Below are 11,689 nucleotides of genomic sequence, written 5' to 3'. Positions count from 1 at the left end.
GAGATGTTTGCTGAATAGCTTGGAGAATCTGTGCATTAGCATGGTTTGAAATAAACCTGGTGCAGAAAATTCAAATCTTGGGAGCCTTCTTCAGTGGATCTATCTACATTTTATCTTTATTGCATCCATTTCTACGGTTCCATTTAATAATTAGTCAATATTATCTCTTTTGTTAAGACCCACACGCGCCAGTGTGGGTCATCAAATTGTGAGATCTGAAATTTTACACATTATACAATGGCTACAAAATAAAGTAACTGCTGTATATAACGTTATGCACACACTGAAACTGGCTACTACAGTATTTGCACATGAGAAAATAGCTTTGGCTTAATTCTAATTGCATAATTTTATTAAAACAAGGCACATTTTATTTTATTACATTACATTTTACATTACATATTACATTACATTTCATTTTATTACATTACAATGTCGCATGTTCATTCCGTTCTATGTTGGTCACAAGATCCTTTGTGTCACTAGTTCCAGGAACTGCATCACTATTAAAATACAAATTGTTCTCAAAGCTGTCATTTGTTGACAAGCGATCCTTTCTTCTTTTGTAGAAGAGATAGCCCGCAAGGCCACTTCCAACTAGGATGAGGATGACAACAATAACTACAACTCCTGTTTTACCATGGTTCAGAGTAGGAGCCTTCTCGTCCTTTGTCATTGCTGAAAACAAATACAAAGAAATGAAGAGGACGCTACATACTCTTTATCTGATTGCTGGAAACAATTTCTTTAGAAAGCATGATGTTTTAAGCAAAAGTGTTCCATTTGTTTCAAAATAATGAGAGACAAAGGTAGCAACATAAAATTAATTGATTTTAAAATGCTAACATTGCATGCTATATCACAAATTATTATTTTTTTAAATCTGCACTTGGACACTGAATGGAGTATATTGTATTCTACTAGGAAATAATATGCTCCTAGGAAACAGATATGGTACTCAGGTATATGAGAAAATGTAAGAGACATAACACAGAATATGATTTGTTCTGTTTATGATCTTACATGGGACTAGTTTTTGTCTACCTGAAAGACAATATTCTTACCCTTTGTAGGCATTTCAGCTGGTGGCATTTCAGCTGCTGGTGGCATTTCAGTTGCTGGCATTTCAAAACATTGAAAAAGAATTATGTTATTATGTTATTCTGTTATTTATTTCTACATTATTTATTATTTATTTCTATATTTGGAACATACTGAAAATCATATTCAGAGAAATATATGGTAATACATACCACTAAATACTGAAAACACTTAGGTTTAGTCCATACAAAGCTATATATACCTATCAAAAGGCATAGCACAATGGCTTATTGTATTCTGGTCTCATGTATAGGTATTTACATGAACTAGCAGAAGACAAGAAACATCAAAGAGCTCCATGGAGACAGATCCTGACATCAGTGTAAAACCACAAGAAAATCTACACAGCATCTTCAGGACAGAGATGATCAAACATAATCCTCAATATAATTACAAATTCTTGCAGTAGTTGTTATCTTATATAAACATAGCAAGTGTAATAAATTTGGTTTGCCAAGAGACATTAACGGCCTACCTACACAGACAATTGCAATCACTTGTGAACTCCAAAGTGTCTTAGCACGTATCACATCCAAACTAAAACATTTGTAGCTCATTTAAAATTTAATATCTGGACCACGAAATCCGGCTCGCTAGGAAAACTGGGCCATCATTTAAGATGAAGATCCATACTTTGCCATGTGGACATAAAATTGGTCTATAATTAAATCTTGAATTAATGCATCATGTTTCATTCTGAAAAAGGTGAGCCCAGGAAGTTAAATTGTTTTTACCAATCCCCACTTACATTGCCTGATTTCATTAATAATCCAACAATCTCGACTTCCAAAGATTTTCCAGAACTCTGCTGGAGTGTCTGTTAGCCCAGCTATTTTTACATTTAGAGACAAATATTACTCTATATTTAGCTCTTCAGAGTAAAACTACGCATGATTATTTGGATGTTTCCAAGAGTTTCTATCAAGAAAAGTATCTATTAATGCTGTTTACAATAAAAAGCAGTTTGTTACTTGTCTGCACTACACCAGCATGCAAATCTATGGAAAACAGGGAAACTGGGAGCTTTCTGTATCTGCACGTTTTTGAAGTGCTTTCTGGAGGCATTGCATGTTTGCTACATTACATGTCTGTGTCCAGTTCTGGACTCCCCAGTACGAGAGAGAGAGAGCTACTGGAGGGAGTCCAGCAAAGGGCCACTGAGATGATGAAGGGCCTGGAGCACCTCTTACATGAGGAAAGGCTGAGAGCTGGGACTGTTTAGCCTAGAAGAGAAGGTTCACGGGGGATCTTATCAATGTATACAGGTATCTGAAAGGAGCGTGTAAAGATGACAGAGCCAGGCTCTTCTCAGTGGTGCCCAGTGACAGGACCAGAGGCAATGGGCACCACCTGAAACACAGGAGGTTCCCTCTGAACATCAGGAAACACTTTTTCACTGTGGGGTTGACTGAGCACTGGCACAGGTTGTCCAGGGAGGTTGTGGAGTCTCCATCCTTGGATACATTCAAAAGCCATCTGTACGTGGTCCTAGGCAATTGGCTTTAGGTGGCCCTGCTTGAGCAGGGGGTTGGACCAGACGACCTCAAGATGTCCCTTCCAACCTCAACCATTCTGTGATTCTGTGAAGATAATGCTACCTTATATCCAAAAGCACAGTGTAAAAAACAGTGTCAGAAATGCATCAAGGAATAGGACGAAATAATTTACTTTATGTAAATTTGGAAAATAATCCTCTGGCTGCATTGCTTCATTTGACTGGAAAATTTTTGGAATATAATAACCTAGACACTTTTTCCTTGTTCCTCACCAAAAATTGTTGACTGACCAAGTTTGGTATAGCACCAATCATATATATTATGCACATCACTGTTGGGTTTCGGTATGAGATAACTGCATGCTAAACCTACCTACATGTTAAACAAGCAGTACATTTAGGGATATGAATCTGCTATTCCTGAAAAGTGAGAGTGAGATGCCATGAACATAATCTACCTAGTCAGTATTTGTAGCACAATCAACTAGCACCTGTTAAACTGCTGAACAGTTCTTTAGAGTACCTCCTTACTTACGAAATATAGTTAGATTATTTATGGAATAGACCCGCTACAGAATTTCAAATTACTATGGTAAAAACTACCTCAATAAATGGAACAGAAAATAGCATCTATTCTACAGGAAGACTTCAGTCACAGTGTTGCATTTGCAGCCTCTTCAGAAAACAGCAAACATAACAAGCCACAGCAAGTGCAACTAAGTAAAATCATGCTTCTAACACTCCATTTATTAGCCTCTAGCTATTTAACAAACTTTTTCAATTCTGCAAATGGAGCATTATCACAGCATTGCAAAACTGTGCTAAGCCAAGCTGCATTTCTACGACAGTGTAGGACTCAGTTGTGTCCTGTTCTTGAGTGAGCAACTATATAGTCCTTGCATTGACACTGGCATTTGGCTGACTCCATGGCATTCCAGCTCAGGAGGCTAGACTGGCTGGAGCTAATCCTAGAAAAAGTAACTAGCTTTCATCTGCTTCAGCTCTTTGAAATGGCTCAGTATCAAAGCAGGTGAATGCCCGTACCAGCACAAACAGGTGAGTTGAATGGTCAAAAAGGAAGGGTGGCCATTGATTTTAACACTTGTTACCTACATCTATGACTATTCTGGACAGAGAATGAAAACAAAGTGCCTTTTTGTTTGTCAATCACAATGTAAAAAGACAGATAAGTAGACTCTGAATGAATGGTTATATCTGACAGTTCTGCAGTATTTCCTGTAGAAGATACAGTCATCATTACAAGCATCTGAGTAAGTGAGAATAATGTTGCATGACAGCAAATTTATAGAAAGGATAGCAGAATTTCTCTCATTTCCAGTCTTGTAGAGGAAGTGGGCATATTTCAGCTACTACACGCATTTCACTCTTCTCAGTAAACATTAGTAATAGGTTTTGATATTGCAGTACATGCTGGAAGAAATTATTAGGATGACTTGTAGGAACACATACGCACTAGATGTCCTTACTGTCAAATTTGCACATTCAATTATTTCAGGAGCCTCAGTTTGGCACATTCAGACTATGCTATTTGCTTTGCACATTCAGAATATGCTATTTGCTTTGCTTTTCATTCATTCATCTTCTCAGAACAGGAGAACACAGAGACAAAAGGTCCAAAACTGTTCATTAATTCACAATTCATAAATACTCAATTCACAGAAACACTACTTCATACTCAGAAAATGCATGTACATGAGACTGCCAGAGGGAAATAAGCAAAGGGTACTCCCTGGGCTCAGCACAGGGGATACCCTAAGGAACGTATTTTCAAATAGATGAGACAAATCTGTGTGTGCAAGGCACAGTACTAACATTGTGATTACTCAACCATTGTTGATACAGAACAGGCAAACTTGTTAAGTATACACACTAGGTACAGTTCAGATAGGAACACAATCTTTTTAAAACAATTCTGAAGGGACTTGAGCACTGGTCAGAACTTCTACTTTCTGACAAGAGTTATTCTATCTTTTTATTGGCATGCAAATGTGCATCCCTTGGCATTTATAAAACCTCAAAACACCCAGCTAAAATGCACTGTGTGTAACGGCCATCTACTAATACTAGCACACAAGGAGCATACTCCGTACATAAAACAAATTTATAAATGTAGCACTTACTTTTTGGCTTTTTACAAACATAGCCTTTGTAGGAAGAACAATAGATATTATTCCAGTACCCAGAGTTTGCATACATTTCAACGCAGTGCTCGTTTTGTTGAGGGGAAGGTTCTCCTACATTCCAGTTGACAAAATTCACTGCAGTGTTGTCTAGCCACAGCCATTCTCCTAATTGGAAAAACATTGAATATGGAAAAACAAGATTGTATTCATTTCCATCTTGACACCTGCTCCACATTTATTGCCTTCCTGAGAAATCTACGTGTGGCCACTCTTGGAGACAGGCCACTACACTACTTAGATTTTTAGTCTGACACATCATGTTGCCCTTAAGTTTTTATGCAAATGATACAACATCAATTTTTGGAAAATGGCAGGCCAGTCTGGCTTATGATGTTACAAAGGCAAAAAGGTTTAAAGAAGTATGTCCCACAATTTATTACAATGGTGCAGTCTCAATTATTTATTCAGTTTATAGAAATTACTGATGTGAAAACATAATTTATCTTCACCAGAATGTCCTTTATTTCAGTAATTTGTAGGGAGGTTTTGTATCACTTTTTTCAAAGCCCCCACTGAAGTATTTCTAAGCCAATTTTATTCCGTTTGTTTTTCAATTTCTGCTCCTTTCCACTGACTTTACACACACGATTTTCCTTTTTAAAGATCTGCTTCAAAAATCTTGTGATCACTGTTGTTCAACTATACTGGGACTTTCTGTCTCTTCCTTCCTGTTCCTTTTTTTCTTTCTTTCTTTTAATAGCATTATTTATTTAGAATAAATGTGCCCCTTGTGACTCTGAAGTTGTACTCAAACCAGCAAATTCTTAGACTCAGCATGAAAGCTGTGTTTTGTTTTCTCATAAGATTCTTTATATTTTGCTTTTTTTTTTTTTTTAATACCTGCCACCCTTTGTGTCAGGGCATGGCATCTGGATACAATCGCTTTTCCAAAGATATGAAATTTAGTTATGCAGTTATGCTGAAATCACTATAATCACTATCTAGTAATATAATGACATGTACTTGCTGAAGCAGCTCTTGTGTTTATGATCACTGCAAGAACAGTGTTGTTCTGCACCTGCTCTAGAACCACTTTAAAAAACATTTTATGTGTCAGTTAACCACATGAGTAAACCTCAGTTTTTCTTTATGTGTTATGCTTCTAAATCATTACTCTCTTCAAATTCTTTCCTCCTCTACTGAAAACTTTCCCTTTTCCTGGTTAAGATTCAGCTAATGTAATTGAATACTTCTCTTCTCCCTAACTAGTTTGTCATTGAAGTGGTTGAGCAGGCAGTTGTAAAAAAAACCTCCAAAACTCAGGAAACCCCACTCCAAGTCACCTGAACAATTCTGCAGTCCTGCCTCTGACATTGTGATACTGGAGCTTTTAGTCTGAACAGCACAAGACTGAATTAACTTTTAGGTCTATCGTAAAGACAGAACTATCTATTTAATTGAATACTAATTGTATTAATGAAAAAGCAATAATCAGCAAATTTAAGATTTAATTAAAGCAGCCTAATGCCTGTTCTCTTTTACCTTACCTTCCTTACAGTGAGACAGAAAATAGAAGAACTTGTGATACTTAATTCCAAAGACACAAACAATTCCACCTTCAAAGTGAAGCTGTTCTAAGGGCCAGCTGTAACTAAAGATGGGTGACTAGTCATTCCAGGATGGTGATTCCAAAGACTAGAGGTGATGTTAGCCACATTATTCTCTGGCGCAAAACCCAGAGTATCTCAATGACAAGCACATCAACCCAGGGCGTCTCCACATTTGAGAAGAACCATTTGACTTTGGCTCAACTTCCAACATGGTCCTGTCTGTACTCTGCTATATGCACCTTTGTGCCTTACTTTGTTGTGAATTATTTTTCTTGCTTTAAGATGAACTTTCTGTGCCTGGTCTTTCTGTTACATATTACTGGTTATTGCTTGATAACAACTGACCAGCTTCCCCTATGATGATAATATATTACCTTTTCTAATTTAACTTTTTATGTATTACAGAAGTATAATGTGAAATTTTCAATACCCATGTCAAACAGCTTGTGACAATTATTCACCAAACAAAAAGATGTCAAAAGTAGTTACCATCTACATTTCTGTACATTCCTGTCCAAAAAGTTGATGTTTTCCCTTCAAGTGGTTCAATGGTGTATGCCAGAAAGTTGGCTTCAGCTGAGTCTTCAACCGATACCAAAGAGGCACCTGGAAGACACAGAAAAAAAGAAAATCTCCTAGAGACATAAGTTTCACAGTGGAAAGCATTCTCATTGTCCTGTCAAATGTCAGTCTTATTTTTGCCACTGATTATCTGTGCCAAATTCCAAACGGAGTTTGAAGTTCAAAACAGAAACTAACTTTGGATAATATCTTATGAAGGACTCTAGCATTGTTGCTGGTGTATTTCTTATCATTTTCATGACATTGCACTAGTATTTTGTTTGTTTCCTCATCCACTGGGAAATAGCAACATAACTGAACAACAGCTCTAGGCAAAATACAACAGGCCAATATGGCAACCAGCATAAATTTCTACTGATGTGTAACTACTTAAAAAAAACCAAAAACACTCTAAAAGTTTATGTTTTTAGTAAAAAGTATGTATAACTTCAGTCTGTGCGCAATATAACTTCGCACATTAATGATTAAATGTTTTCTGAGCCTTTGTATAGCTCATGTATAGCACAGACTTTGCTGACTTTCTGAAGCACAGTCCTTAGTGTAACTCTTTAACCAGGTCTTGTTTATTTTCCTACATTCTCTTTGTAGCCATCAGAGAAAGACAGATCATCTTGGTCATCTGTTGCCCGCTTAGTGTAGTACTCTGTTAGTCATCCACATACAACACTAGGCATTCTTCCATAATTCATTCTGTATGATGCTCCAGCAAAGTTAAGAAGTCACAGCATGGAGCCAGCAGACAGAATGAGCTATGTGACTTTGTATGGAGTGGCATTAAACACTGGAGAAAGTGCATCTTCAGTTCTCGTTAGTGTGGGGCTGGAATCCAGTCAATAGGTATGGAACAATAGCTGTGTTTGGCACTTGACTGTTTTGATTTGGCTGTTCAATTTTTGAAGGTATTTTTTCTCAGGTAAGAAAGGCACAGTTACAGAGAATGAAAATATGAAAGTCATTTGAATCACTGCTGAGCTACTGATAAATTCTACTATGGTTCAGAATTCTACTATGGGTAAGATATAATTGGAAAATGTCCAACTGCAAACAAAACCCAGAGTGCAAGCAGGGACAGCAGAATATAAGAGAACATGGAATGTTCCTCTTTTTTCACTGTAGTCTTTGTATTTTTCTAATTGTTCCTCTTTTGCTGAATCAGCTGATGTGCATGCATCTCTATGGGTGAGACCAAGGAGCGGATGGCTACTGGAGGACCAGGGGAGTTCCAGCTAGCTCTGTATGTGTGTGTGCCCCTGTGTGTCTCTACAGGCGAGACCATGGGGGATTGACTACTGTGCGACCAGCCATGAATATATGTATAGATGCATTCTATATGTGTGTGTCTGTGCCTACAGGGAACACATTCTCAGCCTTGTCACTGGTTGGACTTGGGAGCATAGAGCCATGGCAAACTTGCCTTTGCCGGGCTGCTGGATTCAGCCTACCCTAACAATCACCATGAAAGATTAAGGTTAGCATTGAAGGGAAAGGGATGTCAGTGACGTGAATTCTTAAGTATACTAGCATTCAAATTTTAAATTCCACATAACACCAGTCTTGTACCACACACACTGAAACAAATGGTTAGTTCCTTTTTTCAGGAATCTTAGTTCAACAGAAAAAGGCAATTCTAAAGTAACTGCAGATTCCAACAACAAAGATGTGGGACAGCTGCGGACAACCTGAGTCAGTGAGTGGAGGCACCTACTATCACATGCAACATCATCATCCAATTCCTCTCAAACTTCACCTTAAAACTCTTTCATTTATTCGCCCCATTCTTCTTATTGAACATCTGTTTCAGAAACTCAATCCTCCAAAGAAATGTTATTTATTTTCTCGGACAAGCTTATTCAAAATTATAATCATTCCACTTAAAGCAGAGAACTGCTGATAACAGATAACAGCTGTTAATGTGCACAGCTGTCAAGGTCCTTTTGAATATGCATAACTAAGAACATACATTGCTGCTTTCAAAGACTGAGCATCTGTCATGCCAACAAAAGAACTCAGAAGACTGTATGGAAATGGATCACACTGTAACAATCGTCATAGTCTTAAAGACTGAGCTACAGCAAGAGTGTTCTATTATGGAGACTTGTCTACATTTAAAAGTATATTATCAAGTATATTCATCCAAATGTTATGCAAATGTTGATGTGGAGAATATAGTAAGATTTAAAGAACATATACCAAAACTTGAACCTTCCCTCAAAAATACTAGTTTCTCAAACTAGAGCTGGCAACATACTAGCTGATGAGAACCCAAGAATGAACCTGAGTACCAGCAGAAAGAGTGAGATTCTTCTTACCCAGCTCTAGGTGTCTATATTTGACATGGGTTTCATTGGTAGGTTTATTATCAGTGGAGGCTTAATCAACCCAGTCAGTGGAGTTTAGGGTGCAATTCACCTGACCAAATGTCAATATATACTTCCAGTGAAGATGAATCCGTATTCAGTTCCACTGACAGCATGAACAAGATCTCTGCATACTCTAGTGGGAGGTTAGACACCTAAGTCATATTGACACCAATGCTACAGACACCAATGCTATAGACATATGAAGTCTAGCATAATGAATCTTACATCACTTTCCCAGAGAAGGAAGTTGTGAGAAGGAAACAACACAACAACTCTAGTTTACTAATTGTCGTGGTTTAACCCTGGCCAGCAACTAAACACCACGCAGCCATTTCCCCCTCCCTGCTCCCAGTGGGATGGGGAGGAGGATTGGGAAAAAAAGTAAAACTCGTGGGTTGAGATAAGGACAGTTAAATAACTAAAGTAAAATAAAATTAATACTAACAATAATAATAATAATAAAAATAATAATTGTAATAATTGTAATGAAGATGAATATAAAAAAAGAGAAATAAAACCCAAGAAAAGACAAGTGATGCACAATGCAATTGCTCAGCACCCGCTGACCGATGCCAGAGCCACGATCCACCTCTCCCAGCCAACTCCCCCCTGTTTATATACTGAGCATGACGTTCTATGGTATGGAATACCCCTTTGGCTAGTTTGGGTCAGCTGTCCTGGCTATGCTCCCTTCCAGCTTCTTGCACACCTGCTTGCTGGCAGAGCATGGGAAACTGAAAAATCCTTAACTTAGGATAAGTGCTACTTAGCAACAACTAAAACATCAGAGTGTTATCAACATTATTCTCACAGTAAATCCAAAACATGGCACTGTATCAGCTACTAAGAAGAAAATTAACTCTATCCCAGCTGAAAGCAGGACACTAATATATTATCCAGCCTAGAGAGCTGTAATTGTCATTGCAGTGGCATAAAACTGCAATAATCAAGGGGCAAATTAGATCAGGAATACAAACAATATAAAATGCCATTAAAATAAGATATAGTCATTGCTGTGGATGAGGCTGACTACCTCCTAGCAGGATCAAAGGACAAAGTTTCCACTTTTGTGATCTCCAGGCCACACAGCTCCCCTAATACCTGGTCCCACACACACGAAAGACTGTGTGCCACTGGTAGACAGCTATTTTCCATCTCCTCCCAACTTAAGGCAATAATTGGATGCAACTGTCCTGTCCAACACTTGGACCATCCTTGAAATCACAAAAATACATAGCACATGTTCAGCTTTCCACAGAGAGGAAAAACAAGTCAGAAAGATGTGCTTTTTGATTAAGGAGGATACTTACCTAGTCGAAGACATTCTAAAGATGCCTGGGCCCAATTTCTTGTAGATGAAGATTCAATGTAGTAGCAATGACCTCGGAAAGGGATCCAAGACTTGTGTCCTTCTGATTCAGGGCACTTTCCTGGAAGCTGAGGGGGCTCGGTGGGAGCTTGAACTGTTTAAAAAAAAAAAATTAAAAAAAGAAAGCACAAAATTTAAAGAAACAGCTTCTTATACATTCTTTTATCATGAATAGATTTTTCTAACCGAATGTTGGAAAACTCACTCAGGTCTTTACAAAAAAATGTAATTTTGGTAGTCTATACTGCTTACTACAACACAATAATGGGAAAAAGTCCTAAATCTATGAACAAAAAGTACTGCAACTGTAGTCTCAAGAAATCTAATTTAGCAAAGAATCCAAGCATACTTCTACCTTTTAAGACATTCTTAAGTTCAGCTTAACACTTTATTCACAAACTTATTTTCACACCTGACTGCTTTGCTGAATTAGGGCCCATATGAACTTGGTCATATGGTCTGTGACCTAATATCATGGAATGCAGAAGGCATTATCAGATGATAGTAACAGGAGTTTCAGGTCAAAAACGTAAGAGGAGGCGGCCTGAAGAAGCATCCTTAAACATTTCTATACCATCTGTAGTTTGTTACTTAGTTATAAAAGGAAAACCTGGAAAGCTATTATAAGTAAACATTCCTTGTGACACCTTATGGCTTGGTCATTCAGCTCTTCCCCCTTCAACACTGAACCCATGTGACTACTACCTAACATTCATTGCCTTTTGATTTTTGAGGTTTTTGGTCCTGCATGCTTACTCAATATCAGAATAAATAGCAGAGTAACATGAGTCTAAGCTTTGCAAAATATATTTAACATTATTAATGTAAATTGATGGCTATTCACAGTCACACTAGCTCTTTCTTAATGTGTTGGCCCTCATTTTAAAGCAGCCCCATTCAACCCAAGTAAATTTTAATTATTTCATCTATTTAGCTCTTGAAATAAAAAGCAGTATCTATCAGCAGACCACCCAGCGCAATGAACTCTAAAGAGATAATCATTGTAATTACAATTGTTAGATTCAAGT

The 11,689-nt window shown here is 37.6% G+C and overlaps 1 protein-coding gene across 3 annotated transcripts in view; it reads right to left on the bottom strand.

Moving 5' to 3' along the window:
• Window positions 1-266: 266 nt before the first annotated feature.
• The window catches only part of LOC127012528 (macrophage mannose receptor 1-like), a 64,728-nt gene continuing 53,305 nt past the window's right edge, over window positions 267-11,689 (bottom strand). For 2 of the 3 annotated variants that reach the window (XM_050890664.1, XM_050890666.1), the window contains 5 exons: window positions 10,603-10,755; window positions 6,840-6,956; window positions 4,738-4,905; window positions 1,065-1,118; window positions 267-678 (listed from right to left, as the gene is read on the bottom strand). In XM_050890664.1, coding sequence (XP_050746621.1) covers window positions 428-678; window positions 1,065-1,118; window positions 4,738-4,905; window positions 6,840-6,956; window positions 10,603-10,755 — 743 coding nt within the window. In that variant the 3' untranslated portion in view covers window positions 267-427. Of the gene's footprint in view, window positions 679-1,064; window positions 1,119-4,731; window positions 4,906-6,839; window positions 6,957-10,602; window positions 10,756-11,689 lie in introns of all 3 variants that reach the window. The other variant, XM_050890665.1, reaches the window with a different exon arrangement.

Source organism: Gymnogyps californianus, chromosome 2 (genome assembly GCF_018139145.2).
Source record: "Gymnogyps californianus isolate 813 chromosome 2, ASM1813914v2, whole genome shotgun sequence".
Classification (NCBI taxonomy): Eukaryota; Metazoa; Chordata; class Aves; order Accipitriformes; family Cathartidae; genus Gymnogyps; species Gymnogyps californianus.
The sequence above is the reverse complement of the archived record's forward strand: the minus strand, read 5'-3'. Positions and strand labels throughout refer to the sequence as shown.